Genomic DNA, 22,092 nt, shown 5'->3' with positions numbered 1-22,092 from the left:
ACAAATCTTGTTGATGTAGAAGGCTCTTTAACAACTCTTGTTAAAGTTTCGGTAGTTTCATTAGAAATCTTACGCAACACGACTTTGCTTCGTATACTATGCTCCCTTATATGATTCTTCTCTAGAAAAGTAGCGTCTGTTGAAATAAACACCTTATTTTTCGTCGGTTCATAAAAATAGCCCCCTCGTGTACCTTTGGGTAGCATACAAAGAGGCATAACCTCGACCATGGTTCCAACTTCTTAGGATTAGCCTCAAGCACATGTGTAGGGCAACCCCAAATGCGAAAGTGACGTAAACTAGCTTTATGCTCGTTCCACAACTCCAAGGTGTTCTTGCAACACTCTTGGAGGGAACACAGTTGAGTATATATACCACAGTCTCCACTGTGAAACCCCAAAACGAGTTCGATAAGGAAGCATAACTCATCATCGATCGAACCATGTCTAACAAGGTCATATTTCTCCTCTCCGCTACACCATTCTGCTGAGGTTTACCCGACGTTGAGAATTGGGAAACAATTCCATGTTCTATCAAATAGTCTTGGAATGCCGAGTCCAAAAACTCTCCACCTCGATCCGATCGAAGTGTTTTAGTCTGTCTATCCAATGCGTTTTCAACTTCAGCCTTAAACTCTTTGAACTTTTCAAATGATTCAGACTTCCGTTGCATAAGATAAACATACACGTACCTGGAGTAATCATCAGTAAAACTGATAAAATACTCATAGCCACCTTAAGCTCGCACATTCATAGAACCACAAAGGTCAGAATGTACTAATTCAATAGGCTCATTGGCTCTATAACCTTTTCTAGCAAAAGGTCGTTTAGTCATCTTACCCTCAAGGCAAGATTCACACATTGGCAAAGAATATTCTTCTAACACACTTAGAAGTCCACTCTTCACCAATCTCTCAATCTTATTCAGTAGTTTCTTTGGAAAGCTTACTTAACAGGACTTTACTACGTCGATTGTGCTCCCTGATGTGATCCTCCTCCAGGAAAGTAGCGTTTGTGGAAATAAACACTTATTTTCGGATGGATCATAAAAGTAACCCCCTCGTGTCCTTTGGGGTAGCCTACAAAGAGGCACAACCTCGATCGTGATTCCAACTTCTTGGGATTTGCCTTAAGCACATGTGCGGAGAAACCTCATATGCGGAAGCGACATAAACTAGCTTTACGTCCTTTCCACAACTCCAGAGGTGTTCTTCCAACATTCTGAGAAGGAATACAGTTGAGAATGTATATCGCAGTCTCCACTGCGAAACCCCAAAGTGAGTCCGGTAAGGAAGCGTAACTCATCATCGAACGAACCATGTCCAACAAGGTTCTGAAGAAATTCATTGGCATTTAGATTGAGTTACGACAAATTTAAACATCTCTATATTATGAAGAGAACTTACGGCTAAAGGTCTTAGCACATACAAGTTACTTTCCAGTTTAGTTGTATAAATTTCAACAACATCCTTACGAATAAACGCTTTATTCAATTTAAAAGAAATAGTGTAATTGTATTGTAACATACACTTTACAAAAATAAGGTTCCTTTATAGTTCAAAAACTACAAAGACATCTTTTAATATAAGAAACCTATTTTGTAAAGTAAATTGGATGTCTACCACTGCCACAGCTAAGATGACGTGCCCGGTACCTACTCACAACGTCATCTCACCAGCCTCCAATTGTCGCTAGGATCTAATCCTCTAAAAAGAATAACATACAAGATTAGTAGCACCCGAATCTAATATCCAAGCAGAATCATCATTCTCCACTAAACAAGTTTCTAATACAAGCAACTCATATTTACCTTTGTTTGTCTTGGCCTTAGTCTTGGCATTCTTCTTTTCCTCTAGATAACGAGGACAATTCTTCTTCCAGTGTCCGTCTTGGTTACAGTGGAAACATTTTCCTTTTCTAACCGACGGTGGACGCTTCTTTTGGGCGACAGATGGCGGGTTAGCAGGCGCATTTCCTTTCCCTTTACCACCATTCTTCTTCTTCCCCTTTTCAGAGTTAGAAGTTGAAGGTACAAACTTTGTTCTTGAGGTCGAACCTCGATAGAACTTTTTAGAGGACGAGACAACATTTGTCTCACCTCTCTTTTTCTCCTTACTTTTCAGCAAGGATTGGTAAGTCTGTAACTTTTTGAAGAGAGTGGTAAGGGAGTAGTCTACTTTGTTAATAATCGTATTGCTAACAAAGTGGATGAAGCTCTCTAGCAATGAATGCATGATAATGCTACCTGACTGCCCTCATTGATTTTAGACCCATTCATCTTCGCCACGTTCAAGTGGACCATCATTTTCAGCACGTGTTCATAAACAGAGGTGTCTTCCTCCATTTTGGAGCTAAAGATGCGTTTCAAAGCCTCATGCTTGAGCTGTCCAAACAGTTGTCCGAACATTCCCCGCAAGGACTCTATGGTCTCTTGGCCAACACGTCACTAAGATTGGCCAGAATATAGGCTCGAGCCTTCTCGTTTGCCCGTGTCCAATGCTCGTACGCCGTCCGAACATTTTGAGTAGCGTCCTGAGTTGGAATAGGAGGACATTCCTCCATAAGGACAAACTTGAGATCCTCGATGATGAGTATCGTTATGAGCATATAATTCCAACTTGAATCATCTAGGCCATTCGGTTTTTCGGCGCTTAGTAAATTGATAGTGGTTGAAGCCATTAAAAACGGTTGCTAAAAAAAACAAATAACCTTTATAAGACTTTGCAAAAACCACATTTTAATTAACCAATTAATTTTTAGCAAAATAGATTCCAAGTACCCTAAGTGAAAAGACTTCTATTTTGCAATGATGCCCCAGTGAGGCAGGACAAACGTCACCGATGGGGTGATCGGATGGCCCTTCACTGGGATGAGACATTCTCAACCATTAGGCAGAACCAACTTTTGGAACTAAACCTAATAGCCATCATTTGTTCGGTCTAGAATAGTTAATCCTTAACAATCCTGCGTAGGTGTAACCCCTCATTTTCGGCCCTAGAGTCCCGCCCTAATGCGTTCATCGTAGGAAAAAGACAGATTAGGACAAGAGACTAAGTAACCTTATCCTCTTGCAGGAGATCAAATAAAGAAAACACGCAAAACAAAACCATTCCTATAGGGGGGACACACCCAGGGTGCCACAAGGGATGCGTAGAAACTTTATTCAATCCAAACGAGGGAGACCAAGGGATATATTGTTTCGCATTTTCTGCTCCCACTTACTATGAACACTCCCTCCTCCATTTCACATTGACCATACCCAAACACCCATCCATTGGAAGGACACGCCAAAGGTGTCTTGAGGCCGAGGTAGATCTCACGATGTGGTGGATTGATGAGGAGAAACGCGAGAGGTGAAAATGAGGCATTAAATGCCCTAAGAACCTCCCACCTAAATGTTCTACCTTAGGGGTTTATTAACTAGACAATCCGGCTTACTGATTATGATCTAAGTCATTTATAAAGTTTGTTTAAAAAAACAACTTGTTCTTTGAAATAAAAAAAAAAAAAAAAAAAAAAAAATCCAAGTAGTCACATTAAACTCTTTAATGAACTGACCTTAGTTTGCATGCATGCATCAAATCTATCTAAATTACCTTTCCAGGTAGGTTCCGAGGTAGGGGTATTCCATTGTTGTCATCTTAAATACCCTAGCCTAGACAGAACCCGCCTTCGACAAAAGGTCTACTATAGACAGACTTGCTACATATTAATCTTTTACTAATTATTTTAGTTCTAATTTTATTTTATAACCATTTATAAAATAAACAACTAAAACACTCATCCCACATAATGAAGTATTTATAATGCTTATAAATATAATGTTAAAAAAATAAAGCATACATAAATATAACCCTTATATTATATGATGCATGGGCATGCATTTATGTAAATTAAAACATGCTTCTTTAAATTATAACACTTATAATAAAGAAAATATGCATGACCTAAGGTGGGGTTTATCTATATGTGCATACCATATGACATATTAAAAACATACATCGCATGTAATAAATAAAGGATTAATGGACCGGGATGAGCCTTTACAAAACCGGAATGAAATAACCCTATCTATTACATTTTTCATCAAGCAAACCGGTTCACAGGCGAACCAGGTCTTGAACCGCCAGGAGGACTCCATCGTGTAGTAAATGTCGTAGGTAGACGATCGTCTAGCGCGAACTAGACGATAGGAGCAAAATTAAACAATCGCATAGACGACAACGAGGCAACGAAGCTTGATCGTCCATGCGGTCACTCAACGCAGTGACAGGTAAACGATTTACCTTGCGTTACTAAGCGATCATTTAGTCAGTTACTAAGCGATGAAGCTTGCTGACCAAAACGATCGTCTATGCGATCACTTAACGTAGTGTCAGGTAAACGATTTACCTTGCGTTACTAAGCGATCGTTTAGTTACTAAGCGATGAAGCTTGCTGACCAAAACAATCGCCTATGCGATCATTTAACGCGGCGTCAGGTAAACGATTTACCTTGCGATACTAAGCAATCGTTTAGTCATTACTAAGCGATAAAGCTTCTGACCAAAACGATCATCCAGTGCGCGCGCGCGTTAAGCGATACGCGGGCATCACATCGTCTATATGACCCGATACTCAGTGATCGCGTAACCGATCTTCGACACGATGCGATCAACCCTTGATCGCTTACCCGATCATCTACACAATGCGATCATCAGCGATCAGGTAGTCCATCGACTGCACGATGCAATCAACACTTGATCACATACCCATCGTTTAACTGACACGATCAACAGCGATCACGTACTCCATCATCTGCATAATATGATCAACCCTTGATCGTCTCCTTCCTCGAAGAACCAAAACGCTTGCTTTGATCTTCTTCACGAATGATTCAAAACTCAAACATACTTTGAATACAGACTCGATAACGATTATTAATGCCCAAAAAAATGCAGGGGCCTTTACAAACAACTGAAAATGTAAAAGCATTAAATAAAACCGAGGCTAACATCCACGAAAACATCCATAAATCCGTACATCCATAACAATTTAACGATTAAACAGTATAGAAATGCACCCACCAAGAACGTATTTGCAATTCTTTTGTAGCAATGAATTGGAATATCAGAAAACCAAGTGCTCTGATACAAATTGAAGGAACTCTTATTCAAGAGTATCTACGAGTGGAAACGGATCTTTCCAATTCATTGTGACAGAATTACCACATATACATTCAAACATACTTTCATAATGCTAAAGGGATCAAGAAATCATACCAGATGAAGATTTCTTCTTCACAGCGAGTCTGAAGTCCAACTGTCTACCTCGAATAGTCACCAGTCGAATAGCAGAAAACGGAGAAGACAACACCACTCAGAGCCCTCAGTATTCTTAGAGTGAGAATCCAAAGTGTGGGCTTTGTTCGGATTTAGTAGAGAGAAAGAGGAAGAAAGACCGTACACAAAAATTAAGCAAGTGGGAGATGCGGTCGTCTATCGTATAGACAATATGCTTGATTGTTTAGGTAAAGTATACGATCGTGTAATAAAAGTAAGCGATTGTCTAAATGATCGTGTAGGAAAAGGGTGAGCGATTGTCCAAACGATCGCGTAAGAAAAACTAAGCGATTTGTCTATACGATTGTTTAGTAAATATTGGGAGCTAAACGATCACTTAGGAAAAAGGTAAACGATCATTTAGATAATAGCACGCGACGGTGTAATCGGTATGCAACCGCTTCGCAATATCGTATATGTAAGCGATCGTGCAATCACTATCGTATAGGCACTNCAACCGCTTCGCAATATCGTATATGTAAGCGATCGTGCAATCACTATCGTATAGGCACTATTTTTCTAAACGATGACACTATCTTTTTCACAATATCCGCACACCGAGATCAACACACCGTCTGTTATTTATAATGCACTCATCCATTATTTAGAACAAAGAGGCGTCTTCCCATTTCCTTTATAATCGTCCAATGAATGTGATCTTATCACATTCATAACTTATAAATTAATATCATATATTAATTATAATATTTTTCCTTTACTAGATATAAATCGTATTTATATCTAATTTTCTCAAAATTAATGGATCTCATACATAAAGTTAACTATATCATATTTAATTAACTCGTTCAATTATATCATATATAATCACACTCCCTCTTGTCAATTTGAACATTTCAAATTAACCCAAAAATTGACTCTCAACTTATATACAAGCTACCAAGGGGACCTTATGGACCTATGGCTTGAAGCTCCAACAGTACGTGAATAGCTGACTAAACTCTTTAGTCACGATATCCACCATTTGTTAACTGTCAGGCATTTCACTAAAAATCGACAGTTGAACTCTTCTTACCATAGATATATTTCTATGTCCATTGGATATAACCAATCATCAGTATGATGACCCTTCACAGATGCTCATAATTACAGTAAGCCAATTTACCATTTTGCCCCTATAATTACATTTTCCTCCTTAAGTACCAGTATTTGATCCCTCTAATGAATAATACAACATAATCCTATTATGTGTGAACACCCCTCGGGCCATGAGAAGGTGTGTGGCGCCACATCATTCAAGTCATGGAATCAACCCTTAAGGAAGCTATCTACCTACTTACCTCTGCCTCGGGGAAGGAGTGAATACCATCTTGTAAAGCTGAGTTCTCAGCTCCCAAATCAGACGAATCCCCAAAATGGTAGGTTTGAGTCGGCGTTCTGGCCACTCGCACCCATGCAAATCAAAGGATCGCCCTCAATGGAAGGAGTTCCCAACTCACTCAAGATTGAGGTCATGTTACCTATGGTCATCCTAGTGAAGTGAAGTCTTAGTCATGAACGGTGTTATATGACAAGACATTAACTCTTCGTGGTCAGGTCTTATACAAACTCTTTGTATAGGATGCCTCTACTCGCATGTCCCCTATACGAATGATCAGGATCAGACCATCCGTGACAAGTCACAACACGTGTGACCATTCCACAAAGCGGGCCGCATCCATAGTGTTACCAGGATAAGGTTTCCCTCCTATATCCATAAACTACAGACCATTTTGGTTATCACTCAAGACATGATCTACTTGTATGTCGCCACATACATGTTTAAGTTACATACAAATAATCAGAGATATTAAGTTTATTGATTTGTGGTAAAATAAAAAACATCTAAATGTGCAAAGTCAAGTAGTGAAGTAAATATCATTTATATTATACATCACAAGTGTTCGTACAAAGTTGTTTACAAGCTACTGGACACGAGACTTTAGGGCACAAACCCCAACATTAATATATGTTATAAATAGTTATAATGTATAGTATGGATGTTTAGGCTTTCATAATTTTAATATAACTATTATATTAAAGTATGGAATGCTCAAGTGTATATTATAACACGTCTATAGTTTTATAAGAGTTATAAAATGAATTAGACGTTTAAAATCTATAACAAAGATAAGATGCATGCTCACTTAGGGTTGTCCTACAACAACCTGTTTTAATAGTTAAAATAGGTCGTTATCTTATAAAACATGGTTACAAACTCAGTCGGTCTATAATTCTGTCTAAGGTTGGAAGTACTTAAGTTGATGGTTTACGTAACACATGCTACCTAGGGATTATAGCCGAGATATTGAGCGTTGTTAACTGGTTTTATGAGCATGCGTAAGCAGTGTGAGGTATTAAAATGGTTTTATCACTTAGATATCATAGGTAAATCCAAAATAAACTTTATACTTGGATAAACCACATAGACTTAGGGTGTTTATTAGCCGAAATATACCTAAGTAAAAGAGATACCTAAACAATTAGAACACTTCAGTGGGAGATTAATAATATATACGATATATTGTTTTTAGCTCTCATGTTTTTAAGATTTCACACCACCATTCAGAAAGTGTTTTCATGGGTCAATAACAAGGTGAATAGGTAAAGTAGTTATAGTAAGTAGGTGCAGGAAATGTGTCAGCATATCTTACGGTCTTTTCCATTAGTTTAAACTATGAGATTCTTATGTTGCGCCTGCTGTGGTTTTTAGGCAGCACTAGCTAGCCATTTTCACGACGATCCCTTTGGAGGGTTGTAACATATGATTCGGAACAACTCAAACTTCAGAAATGAATAGGGTTTCTTAGTTATGTCTTAAACATTGACTTCTATTCGAGGGCATATAAACCATTCTATTAAATCTAAAAATGGAGGGTCACATTTACAAGAGTTACTAAGTGTTAGTAAGTTCTTGATCGAAAACGGTAACTAAATGACTATAGGAATAAGAGTTATTCTGGATATAGTATTTAGTCAAAAATGTCTTGCTTTAGTGAAAGAGTATTTGACTTCCCCTCGGTAGCATCTATTCTGACTCATTAAAGTATCGTTGCAAATAAATAAAGATATATGGGTATTTTATTACTTTTGCTACAATTGAATTTATATGCAATTTTCTCATAGAATTTGTTTATGTTTCAGCATGTCGAACTCGATTATTCAACTCTTAGTCTCCAATAAGTTCAATGGAGAGGATTATTCAAATTGGAAGTTAGACATAAACACAATACTGGTTGTTGATGATACGAGATTCGTTTTAACGGAGGAATGTCCTTCTCTTCCCAGTTCTAATGCAAACCGAATGTTCAGATTGCCTATGACAGATGGGTTAAGGCTAATGAAAAAGCCAGAGCTTATATTTTAGCAAGCATATCTGATGTGCTTACTAAAAATCATGACACCATGGTCACTGTTAGAGAGATCATAGAGTCGTTACAAGGGATGTTTGGACACTCATCCTCATCGGTATGACACGATGCTATAAAATCCATTTACAATTCGCGTATGAAAGAGAGGACCTCTGTTAGATAACACGTCCTGGACATGATGGTCCACTTCACCATAACGGAAACAAATGGTGTTGTCATAGTCGAAAGGAGTCAAGTTAGTATGATAATGGAATCTCTTCCAAAGAGTTTTATGACCTTCTGTACAAACGCAGTAATGAATAAGATTGATTACAACTTGAAAACTCTCCTAAGTGAATTCTAGGCTTATCAATCCTTAATGAAAAATAAAGAAGGGGAAGCAAATGTTGTTTCCCAAAGGAAATTTCATAAAGGTTCAACATCTGATTCAAAACCCAAGAAGTTTGGACCTTTCAAAGGATTAGAGTATCCAAATGAAAAAGATGGGAAAAGGGAAGAAAAATACTTTTGCTACTAAGAGCAAGATGAAAGTTGCAAAAGGAAAATGTTTCCATTGTAACATCGACGGGCATTAGAAACGCAATTGCCCTAAATAACTTACGAAAAAGAAAGCTGAGAAGGCAAATCAAGGAAATCTAATTTACTTGTAATAGAAACATGTTTAGTGGAAAGTTCTCACTTAACCTGAATACTAAATTCATGCGCCACTAATCATATTTGTACTTTCATTCAAGAAACTAGTTCCTGGAAGCAGCTGTCAGAAAACAAAATGACTTTCAAGGTAGGAACAGGTGAAGTCATTTCAGTAGAAGCAGTGGGAGATATCAACTTATGTTTTTGAGATTCTTACATTTTACTAGAAAATGTATATATTGTACCTAAAATGAAAAAAGAACCTAATCTTTGTATCTTGTTTACTGGAACATATGTATAAAGCCACTTTTGATATAAATGAATTGTTCATTAGTTCAAGAGGTGTTCAAATATGTGCAACTAAACTTGAAAATAACTTGTATGTATTAAAACCAACTCAAAATAAAAAAACGAAAGGTTTCTCCTGATGCCTATCTTTGGCACTTAAGACTTGGTCACATAAACCCTAAGAAATTGGAATGACGTTCAAAAGTATGTCTATTTGTGGGATACCCTAAAGAAACAAAAGGTGGTCTATTTTATGTTCCTCAAGAAGATAAAGTATTTGTATCGAAAAATGCTACATTCTTAGAGGAAGATCACATAAGAAATCATCAACCTCGCAGTAAACTAGTATTAGATGAAATGTCTACAGAATCTACAGATAAATCAACAAAAGTTGTTGATCAAGTTGGTCCTTCAACAAAAGTTGTTGGTCCATTACATCATTCTCATGGATTGAGAATGCCTCGATGTAGTGGGAGGGTTTTGTTCAACAGCTTGACTGCTATATGGGTTTAACGAAAACTCAATTCATGATACTTGATGATGGTTTAGGGGATCCATTGACCTTTAAACGGATAATGGAAGATGTAGATAGATATCAATGGATAAAAGCCATAAACCTAAAAATGGAGTCGATATACTTCAATTCTGCCTGGGAACTTGTAGATCAACCAGATGGGGTAAAACCTATTGGTTGCAAGTAGATCTACAAGAAAAAGCAAGATCAAATTGGTAAGGTGCAAACCTACAAAGCCAGACTCATGGCAAAAGGTTTTACCCAAAGAGGGGGGTAGATTATGAAGAAACCTTCTCTCCTACTGTCATGATTAAATTTATTAGAATACTTTTATCCATTTTTGCTTTCTATGATTATGAAATATGACAAATGGATGTTAAGACAATCTTTTTTAATGGTCATCTTGACAAAAGTATTTATATGTCTCAACCAGAAGGGTTCATTGAACATGGTTAGGAGCAAAAAGTTTGCAAGCTTAACAGATCCATTTATGGATTAAAACAAGCATCTCGATCCTGGAATATAGGATTTGGCATTGCGATCAAATCGTATGGTTTTGAACAGAATATTGACGAACCTTGTGTTTACAAGAAAATAGTCAACAAGACTGTAGCTTTCTTGGTACTTTATGTTGATGATATCCTGCTCATTGGGAATGAGACAGGATTCCTTGCTCACGTAAAGAAATGGCTAGCATTGCAATTTCAAATGAAATATTTGGGAGATGCACAATATGTTCTTGGAATCTAAATTGTTCAGAATCGCAAGAACAGAATGCTAGCGCTATCTCAAGCATCTTATATTGACAAAATGTTGTCAATATATAACATACAAAATTCCAAAAAAGGGTATGCTACCTTTTAAACACGAAATTCATTTGTCTAAGAAACAGTGTCCTAAGATACCTAAGAAGGTTGAGGAAATGAAAAGAATTCATTATGCAGTCGGGAGCTTGATGTACGTTATGTTATGTACACGTCTTGACATATACTTTGCATTCGGAATAGTCAACAGGTTTCAGTCCAATCCTGGACATAGCCATTGGACTACAGTTAATAACATCCTTAAGTATCTTCAGAGAACGAAGGACTATATGCTCGTGTATGGTCTTAAGAATTTGATCCTTACGAGATACACTGATTCTAAGTTTCCGACTGATGTAGATTCTAGAAAATCTACATCAGGATCGGTATTCACTCTAAACGGATGGGATATAGTGTGGAGAAGCATCAAACAAAGTTGTATTGATGACTCCACTATGGAAGCTAAATATGTAGCTGCATATGAAGTAGCTAAAGAAGCAGTAACCCACTGGAGTTTTTGTCCAAGTGGGAGATTGTTAGGAATGTCCTAAAACTCGCAGTTCGTAATATATGAAACATATTATATTTTTCTATACAAGTATTATTAAAATTGCACTATGTTATAAAATCCAATAAACAAACTCATGACTATAGTATGAATACTTTAAATGTAGAGACATAAAAGAAAATCAAGTTATAGTATATATAGCCTAAAAGATCTATAAGTATATGACACTATGGATGTTGCCCACTTTGTATACTAATACAAATAATGTGATCCCGAAATTGTTCATGTGGAGACATGCGAGTGGGGCATCCTATGCAAAAGACGTTTGCATAAAACCGAACCACGAAATAGTCACTTTTCTTTATAATGACCGTTTACTGTTAAAACTGACTATTTCAATTCGATGACCTAGGGTAACTCGATCTTAATCCTAAGCTAACTATGAACTCCTGTTTATTCGGGATTATCCTTGATCTGCATATGCGAGAGTAGTTCAACAACATTGCTCAATAAGTCTCCCATTTTGGGATAAAACTGGATAGATAGCTGGGGACATAGTCCTGCAAGATGGAATTTACTCTTACCCAATTTAGGGTTAGCAGATAGGTTGTTCTCTTAAGTAATGATTTCGGGTTTTAAACAAAAGGGCAGATGATAGAGAGAGACATGGTTTATTAGTTGGACTTTAAACCAATTGTTCAATAGAGGATCAGTGGAGACTTAAGAAATGTATTTACAAGGGTAAAACGGTAATTTTGACCTAGCTATATATGAAAGATCTGTGAATGATCGACTTATTAATTATGATTAAATCAAGGAGACAGAAATATATCTACAATGAGGAGAATGTAACTATTAAGCTATAATGGTATGTCTCGGTAGTTAACAAATATTGATTAATTCGAATTAAAGATTTAACCAATTAATTTCAAATCGTTGGAGCGGTCCATAAGGTTCTTCTACTAGCTCGTAAAAGATTAAACCTTGGATTAAAAATAATGGAGGAAATTTGAAATATTTAAATTTAAAATTTAGGGTTTTGGAATTTGAAATGTTCAAACTCAATTTTAGGGTTTTGATAATTATATTCGATATAATTAGCGTTTAAATTTATTGAAATTAAATGTATTTGGAGAGTTCAAATATTTAAATAATGATTTAAATATTGATTATATGAATAGGATTCATGTTTGAATTTGGTGTTTTATTAATTTAATATTTGATATTCAATTATTATTTAATTAATTAAATTAAAATTAATTTTAAGTTTAAAAAGGAAATTCAACTTTATGAAATTTAATTTAATTTTAAATTAAACATAATTAATTAATTTGAAATTGAATTTGTGAGTTTTAGTAAAACTATCCAAGATTGAGAATTGTTTGTGGATTTTTCCACAATTCAACACCGCCGGAGTTCCCGCAGGGACAGGCCAAACCAACCCATCACCAGCATATATCTTACCGCCAACTCGGATGGAGCCGGACGGATGGCCGTCAATCGAAAGCTCAAAAAGGAAGTGAAGGATCAGTTCCTCCCATGCAATGTGGCATGGCTCGAGGGAACTTTCCTTTTCACGGTAGGCGAAGGTAAAGGGGGAGTAGCATATGTCCATGGTGATCAAGGCAGAGCGACTCATGGAGGTGTATCCGTATTTGGAGGAGTAGGTGAACGTACTCGTTCAGGAAATGATCTTTACATGGAAATGAAAGAATCCGGAGTAATTAATGAAGAAAATCTTGCAGAATCAAAAGTGGCACCACTTAGCTAATGCAATTTGATGTCAATTTGCTGAAAGATTAAGTGCTTATATGAATGAAGTGATTAAAAGCTTCACTCTTTCAGAATTCAGTTGAGGAAATCATAATTTTAGAGAAAACTCTGAAGAGAATTATTTTCCTCCTAAACCCTCCTCAATCTTCTTCCAATTCCGTCTCAATTCAAAGTTCCACCACTCAAATTCAATGTTGGGAATAGTAGAGAAGATTCTCTTGGTGGTCTAACCTGGAAATTTGCAAGAAACAAGAGGAATTCTACAAAGATTGTAATTTTTAAAACCCTTTAGTTTGTAACTTGTGTTTTAACATGCTTGTGACTCAAATTAAATGTAATTAAAATGCTTAATGATTCTATGATTCTGTTAGCTTCCGTCTTAGGCATGTTTACTCTATCAATAAAAAACACATGAATTTATGGTGGTCCGATGATAATAAATTTACCTGCCCAATTCCACGTTATTAAGACTAATGTACTGGCTTTTAAAAACGTTTATGATTCAAATAAATTTTAACAAAAGCAAGGTATATTAGAACGATGAGATACAACTATTTCTATGCATTATAGATAGTATCACGAACACAATAAATAAAGTCGTGTCCTTAAAAACTCTGTTTTATTCCTGTCTGTATATTATTTTAATTAGTTTACTAATATTACTTGTCTCCAATCTGAAGTTTCTAAAAGAAATTATCAAACCAGGATCAATAAACAAGTACATACAAATGATATGATCAAATTTGAGCATAAAAATTCCGGGGGCCAACTTGGGAGCACACATATAATAAAGGTTCGAGGGGGTGTTTGACAATCAAGGAAAATTGGGTTGAGTTGGTATTTTTTACCAACTCAATATTTGACAACCAACTTTAAATGTTGGTGGAGTTGGAGTTGATTATTTTACCAACCCACCCCATCTCTCCCCAATTCTCTTTCCCTCCTCATTCTCCGTTGGTGATTATCGCTACCACACTCCGACGATATACTCCGATGACCACCTTCAGGTGGCCAACTCCGGCAACCAACTTCGAGCTCCAACAACCACCTCTGATGACACTTCGGCAACCAACTTCGAGTTCCAGCAACCACCTCCGATGACACTTCGGCAACCCCAACAACCAACTTGGTAATAAATAAAAAAACAAAACAAAACAAAACTTTGACTTCCACATTTGCACGACCAACTTTGACGAAGAACTCCGAGCAACACCAACCATCTCCAACGACAACTCTAGCGACTAACTCCAACGACTACCTTCGCACAAACAACTTCGACAACATACTCTACCTACCACCTTCTTGTGCCCAACTTCGACGAACATTGATAAAATAAAAATGAAGGGTTTAATTACCCACCATTTTATCACTCTCACTCTTACCCGTTTTCCACGCATTTTCATTACTCACCCAACTCCCTCAATTACTTTGTCGTTTCTCTCTCATGCTCTCTTCACATTTACTCCCCTTCTCTCATCTTCTGTCTTCTTTCGTCGTCTAGTTCGTCTTTCTCATTTTCTCTCTTCTTTCTGTCTGGCTCGTACGAGTTTAATTTTCCATTTTGTTTCTCAACTCCTCATTTCTCTCTCTTTTTTTCTTTTAATGGTTGTTCTTTTATATCTAATTATTCTTCTTCTATTTCATTTTTTTCTTAGATCTAAAAAATATTACATACCACGTCCTATTATTGTTTCACTAAACAAAAATTCAACGATATGTTTTAAACAACCTATCGCTTGATGTTTTAAAATATTACATAATTCTAATGAAATAGTGGAATTTAAAATTATGGCTCAAGTTTTTTTTTAAGAAAAAAAAAAAAGAGATTGTACCGTGATGCAACATAATAGTAGAAAAAATAGATATCAATATTTCTAAAATCATTTCACCGATTTTAGAAAAAGGTAAATCCATATTCCACAAATTGGTCAAAAAAGACTATCTAATAATTAGTTTTATGATTTAAATTGTAAGATTTTTTTTTTTTTTAAGATTAACATTTAAGTGTCATCTCTTCTATCTAAAACAATGTCAGTAGTTTTATTTGATGGCACTAATCTTTTTACTTTTTTTTAAAAAAAATTACGGTAATTAATGTTTAAATTGGGTTTTTGAATGGAATAGTCACCTCTATTTGAGTGTTTAAAAAATTGAATTCAAAATTTTGTGTTTTATATATGAATACTTTGTAGAGAATTTGTTATGTTTTGAGAATGAAAAGAATTGGAAGTTTTTTTGTTTTTATCTTAGAAAAGTTAGAAAATATGTGTATAGTTGAAAAATAAAATCAAAAATAGCAAAAAAAAAAAAAAAACAAAAAAACAAAAAAACAAAATCAATTCCATTCAAAAACAGCACCAAATACCCCAACTCAACTCAACTTAACTTAGCATCCAAACACAGACAATAATTACCAACTTAACTCAACTCTGCACACCAAACACAGACAATATAACTCTTTAGATAATTTAATGCTCCGGATAATAATTACCAACTCAACTATTTGCTTTTATCGCACATCAAACACCCCTAACAAATTTTTTTCTTTGTCCTTTTATATCCATAAGTGTCCGAATCACCTCAACTATCCTATCGAAATAGTTGTTTGACTTTCTTACATTTAGTTGCTACGGTACCTGTATAACCATTTATAGAAATTGAAAGTTCAAATTTCAATCTTTATATTGCAACAAATCCAAAAAATCATTGTGAATTTAACTCAAAAGAACCTAGGCAGATGGCATGATACCTTCTACAACACAGTAGAAACGGACAAATTTGAAAACAACTCAGCTTTCTAAAGGACGGGAGCAACAAACAAGAAATTAAGCCAGAAGTTTAATTGAGAGTATAGTCCTAACCTTTTAAAGGAAGTCTTGCTGTATCAGAAACTGACACATGCAGCAGAAGTTCATTCAATGCAAAGGGCTTCAGCTTCACGTTGAGGGCAGAGGGATTCTTCAATTTCAATAGCCCTCTGCCTTTCTGCTCCCTTCCTCCACGTGAGTTCCTTGTGTCGTGTAGCAACTAAAAGCCCCTGCACAACACATTACAACAAATAATATAGTCATTTCCCATTCACTTGGGACTATAATCTTTTCTACCTTCCTTGGTTGAAATTGGACACACAAATCTAGCTCAAGAGGCACCCACTATTCAGAGCTTTTACCTTTCCCTTTTATGGTATTATTCCGAATGGATGAGTGCATTTGGTTGGTAATCCAGAAACAGAAATGCCCCTTTTCTTCTGTAAACCCACAACCAAGACCTATCAACTCTATCAAAAATCTATCAAAAAACAAGAGAATGAAAACAAAGGGGATTTATCCTATAGTTTCTGTTTTAATTAAAATTCTAAGGAACACAAAAGAATCCTAACATAGCTCTAACATTGTTTAAAATTCACTACACCTAGAATTTCGCTTGTGGGAGGATTGTTGAGTGACTTGTAGAAGAATATTTGACCCAAAGAACTGGAAAGACTTGAGTTGTGAATTCCACTCCAAGGAGTTCGTAACCCACAACTAAAAAAACATCAATTTTATGCTTTATTAATTCCTTACAATGTGGACCCATGAGTTCACAACCTCTAGCATTCGCAACTCTCTAAAATTCACAACTCTAACACCCCTAAGTGTTTGGAATTTAACCATTGACAAGCAAACCCAAGATTTTGGATAGTTGTGCTGAGAGCTCTTGTGACATATTGACCGGAAGGAATGAAGATAGGATAAGTTACTTCGTTTTCGTTTTGATTCAATAGAACCTTTTACATAGCATGGTTTCTTAGAGGAGAAAGAGAGATCTGAAGAACCTATCAAGACAGGTCCTAATATTTTATTTTATTTTATTTAGAAAAAAATCCCAATAAATGCACGTCTCAAAAATAAACAGTCAATTAAATAAACGGATACAGAATTTCCCCATCTTATGTTGTCGGCAATAGCCACCTAGAAAATGACCGCTGATTAATAAACTGAAAATGAGTTTCAACCTTCGTCCACCTGTATGGAAAGCAATATTTATCAACACCTGAAAGCACAATGACTATAAATGAATCTAGCTACTAGTGCGATACATGAAGAGGAAAATGTAAAAGTAAAATCCACTAGTCGTCTCGTGACAAGGGACAGTGCCCTTAAATCTCAAAATGTCTCGACTTCATATTTATCCAAAATGCAGCAATTCAAAATTTGATCTATAAGAGTAAAAAATATGTGCCTTCGTACATATAAGATCGAGTGCCACAGTTCATTTAAAGTTTCTGAAGATGTTGAGTTTACTTGCCAAAACATGTGAATCTTCAAAACATGGCCGTGGATCATGTGAAGTGCAACAGACGTACATCTTCCTACATTAAAAACTAACCTTTTTTAGTTTACACTGTATAAAATGCCCACTACATACTAAATCATCTGTCACCAACATTTCCAACAAACTTTGCAATCTATTTTCTCCTCCTTTTGCTTCTACCACTCCTTATATCTTTTTGGCTCTTGCATTATCAAACAAAGATGAAAAGTTTCCCACTCGTGGCTCACACATCTATACTTTTCGGGATTTTCTTCATCATACTAATGAATGGCAGAAGCCTTGATGCAACAACTCGCTGGGATCACAGTAAGAAAAATCATCATCTATGCAGTTTATATTGTCAACTTGCTATTCTAGTGACTGGGAAAATGCATTCATATCCCCATAACGCATACATCAACATTTTACTCTGATATAGATAGCCATGGCATCTGAGCCTTTTGAGTGTGTGATGTTTCAGTGAGCTTTAATGCAGAAGATACTCACAGAGCAGTTGACAATTCAAGGCACGAGCAGGTATTGTGTGTTTTTAAGCTCACATTTCTCCACATAGTTTTAAACATTATGCGAGAAAATAACAAAAGCTCGCCTAATGGGGACAAGAATAGGAAAAATATGAATAATAGATGCTCCTTGTTGAACAAGACAAACCATGGCAACATGCTAACAGAAAAGAAAACTTTTTAAAGAACTTTACTGGAAGGGGAAAAAACAAACAAACAAAAACTTCATTCACTTTCTTTGTCATGTGTGCCTGTGCAGGAAAAAACTGAGGAAGTACTTGGTATGGAGTTATACCCTACAGGATCCAGCCTCCCAGACTGTTCCCATGCATGTGGACCATGTTTTCCGTGCAAAAGGGTGATGGTGAGCTTCAAATGCTCTGTTGCAGAGTCTTGTCCAACTGTCTACAAATGCATGTGTAAAGGGAAATATTATCACGTACCCTCCAATTGAGCTTCAATTCAATCTGGAGGAATATGCACCAAAGAACAAAGCAAATAATGATTTAATTAGCACTTAGCACTGAGGTGACTATTAATATATTGAAGACTGAGACTACATCCTCTGTTGAATTAGGGTTTATTTCCTTGTACTGGGATCATTCTGTATGAGAGTAACTGAGACAACTAATTTTCAAGCACATGAAGTTTAATTAGAAAGTTAGATGTTGGGGTTTTTTTCTACTACAGTCGTGTGCGATAACATTTTCATTGATATATTCTACTTGTAATGAGATCTGATTTATCCTGTTCCCCACCTTTCTAGGTTTTTAAAGTTGAGAATATACAGTTAAATGGACATCAGAAAAACAAACCAGAATAAGAGGATGGGCCAGTAAAGTTTGTGAAAGAGGGATACACTATGTTTTCAATTTCACCCCAAAAAGCATATGCATTCAGTCCAATAGGTAAAGTTTGGAAACTATCCAGCAGCCAGATAATAACCATAATAATAAATCCTTGGTTAATAAAGAAACGAACGGCAGAGTATCCTATCATAGAGCAAACGATATCAGAAATTAATGAAAACCTACTCTGAGGGAATTGTAGAAGAAGAGAAGAAAAGCATAATAAAAAGAAAACGACAATGGTAATTCAAACAGATGTTACACAACTGCACAGGCCTAAGCCATTCTGCACGTTATACATTTCAAAACTATCCAAGACACGTTACATACCAAATGGATTCTACTTCTATACCTCAAGCTCACTATTAGGCATGGAAAAATTGGCAATTGACAGGGGACACATTCAGCAAGAACCATATCTGTCAAAAGGATTGATCTTCGAAGGATATTACATCGAAATCCAATAAAAAATCCAAACTACATGAATCAAAATGATAACAGACAAAAGGATCGATCTTCTAAGTCGATTTATCTAGCCAGATAAGTTGCAGAAAAAGGCAATTCATGTCAACAAATCAATAATTACATATGCAAACAACTATCCAGACGATCGAAATCAAGAAAGGCAAACAGATATTACACAACTGCACAGGCTTAAGCCATTCTGCGTGATATACCTCAAGCTCATTATCGGGCATGGAAAAACTGGCAATTGGCAGGGGAGACATTTAGCAAGAACCATATCTGTCAAAAGGATCGATCTTCTAAGGATATTACATCGAAATCCAAACTACACGAATCAAAATGATAACAGACAAAATGATCGGTCTTCTAAGCCGATTTGTCTAACCAGATAAGTTGCAGAAAAAGGCAATTCATGTCAACAGATCAACAAACGATTATCCATACGATCGAAATCAAGAAAGGCAACACAAACTTTCAATTGGTAAAACGGTGGCCAATATACATCCACCTATAACAATTCGAATTGTAAGGAAAACCCCTTCGATCAGTTGTAACATATCGTTCGTCGAGCAGCAAATGTTGTCAATTACTTCGACACAAAAAACAAAGTATAATTAGATAATCTGACACTCAACCCGATTCTAAGAAAAAAGAAACACACACACGCGAATCCAGTAACCTTTCCAAACATCAGCTTTACATCTGAATCCGGACTATGAACTGACTCTACTGGAACCATCCCCGCCGTTTCCCCTAGAGCAACAAGGGTTTCCATTCCCATGATGGTGATTATCATCATCCTCCTGATCGCTGCCGTCCTCGTCAAAGGGTTTCTGCTTGTGGAATATACAGCACTTCTTCGAGCTCTTTTTCTGCATGAACTCGTTGTCGACGGTCCCTTCCTTCCATGAGACCTTCTTCTTCTTCCGATTGAGACGGAGAACTAGGGTTTCAGGGGGCTGAGAGGAAGAGGATCCGTTGGCCAAGATGACGGTGGTGGTGAGTGAAGGGGAGGAGGACGTTAATGCTCCGGCGGTGGTCATCGGTGCCCTAGCCATCTTTGATCAAGAGAATGAGAATTGGTAAAGACGGAGTCTGGGATGGCTTCTCTTTTTCATTTCCCAGTAGATGGAATAGTCGGTCTGCGCGTATCTCGATCCTTGCCGCCAAATGCCGATGTTTATATTCGAATATTCCATCCCTCGCTTTTTTTATTTTCTAATCAAAATATTTGAAAATCTCGTAATCCTTTTATTTTTTGTTTTTTAAAATTAAACCATGATTTGTCACATATAAATAGCAACATGTGGAGTCAAATTTAGAATAGGACGAGACGAAAATTCATTTAAGAAAAATTCACAGAGATCGGATTTCTCACTGTAAATTTTTCCGTTACTTTTTTTTAAATAATTAATTTAAATAACTAATGGGAATATATTTTAATTAATATTAACTTTATCATTAAATTGTTTATTATAGTTAGTTTTATATGATAATTTGAATTTAAAGATAAATTACTCATTTTTTTTATTCAACTCGTGACCTTTTCATTACTTTATTCGATATATGTTTCCTTATTTACCATTAGAGTAATTCACAATGGTTTTTATTACATTTTGTTTAGATCAACAAAGACTTCTAATTTTCTCAATTTGACCTCTAACATTCATAATCGTATAAACTTAAATTTTTGTTATATTTTCTTATAAAAAAATGTTTGTCAATTTAAATCGTCCATTTTATTAATACGACATTTACAAAGGTCTACACACAATGAAAAAAGTCAACACTAATTCACTTATGATAAACTATGAGCTTAATTGATATTATTATAAGTCTCATTGAGTGTTTTTCAAACGAACCCTAGATAAGTGTATAATTTGATATACTTAGTTCAAGTCAATATGTTGCTAGATCATTTTTTTATTGATACGATTCTTAAGATTTAGAGGCATATATATATGTATATATATATATTAATATAGTAACTTATGGGAGATCAAACTTGTGATGATGGAGTGCATCACAATTACAGTTAAGTTAAATTCGTCTAGATGAATTTATAGATTTTTTCTTAGTGCGATAGTTTTACTTTTAATCTCGTTAACTCACAAATTTAGTTTGGTGTAAAATGCCTCCTACCTCTTAAATTTAAAAAAACTCTAAACAATTTGAATTTTGTGTCTAATTGGGTTTTAACTTAAAGCATGCTTAATGAGTCTTGAACTTTCAATTTAACGTGAAAAAAAGTCCAAATTTGCGTCTATCATGTTTTCCACTATAACATGTGTTTAGTAGACCTTAAATCTTTTTTTTTTCTTTTTTTTTGTAACATATGTAGATGGGATCGAACCTTTAATTTCAAGGTTAATAATATATACTTGATATCAGTTGAGCTATACTCATTTCAACAAATCTTATATTTTATGTCTACTATATCCATACATTTTGAACATTAAAATAATTTTTTAGTATCTATATCGTGAGACTTGTTTTGTTTTATCGAATATTAACCGTAAAATCGTTCATTTAAAAAGAGGGGGGTGGAGTGAGACTTGTTTTATTTTGTACAAATTTAGTCTAAATATTTTTAAAGCATATACGGTATACCATTTTAATATTATTTTGTGTTTTTGGATTCATTCAGACAAATGGATTTGAAGAAGTCAGACATATTTCTCTATTAAATACGTTTTTAGACTATGAAATTAAAATAATTGAAATTTTGAGAACATTTTGAAAAAATATTTCAATG

General features: G+C 35.6%; 2 protein-coding genes across 2 annotated transcripts; one reads left to right on the top strand and one right to left on the bottom strand.

Annotated features, from left to right (window-relative positions):
- Nucleotides 1–17,584: 17,584 nt before the first annotated feature.
- Nucleotides 17,585–18,823, top strand: LOC120075587 (protein EPIDERMAL PATTERNING FACTOR 2-like). Its single transcript, XM_039029123.1, has 3 exons — nt 17,585–17,827; nt 17,982–18,037; nt 18,284–18,823. The coding sequence occupies exons 1-3, from the start codon at nt 17,722–17,724 to the stop codon at nt 18,476–18,478; spliced, it is 357 nt and encodes a 118-aa protein (XP_038885051.1). The 5' UTR covers nt 17,585–17,721; the 3' UTR covers nt 18,479–18,823.
- LOC120075588 (protein phosphatase 1 regulatory subunit INH3) lies at nt 18,355–20,504 on the bottom strand. Its single transcript, XM_039029124.1, has 2 exons — nt 20,017–20,504; nt 18,355–18,491 (listed from the first exon to the last, which is right to left on the bottom strand). The coding sequence occupies exon 1, from the start codon at nt 20,393–20,395 to the stop codon at nt 20,051–20,053; it is 345 nt and encodes a 114-aa protein (XP_038885052.1). The 5' UTR covers nt 20,396–20,504; the 3' UTR covers nt 18,355–18,491; nt 20,017–20,050.
- Nucleotides 20,505–22,092: the final 1,588 nt, after the last annotated feature.

This window comes from Benincasa hispida, chromosome 4 (genome assembly GCF_009727055.1).
Source record: "Benincasa hispida cultivar B227 chromosome 4, ASM972705v1, whole genome shotgun sequence".
NCBI lineage: Eukaryota > Viridiplantae > Streptophyta > Magnoliopsida > Cucurbitales > Cucurbitaceae > Benincasa > Benincasa hispida.
This window is presented reverse-complemented; position numbering and strand designations above follow the sequence as displayed.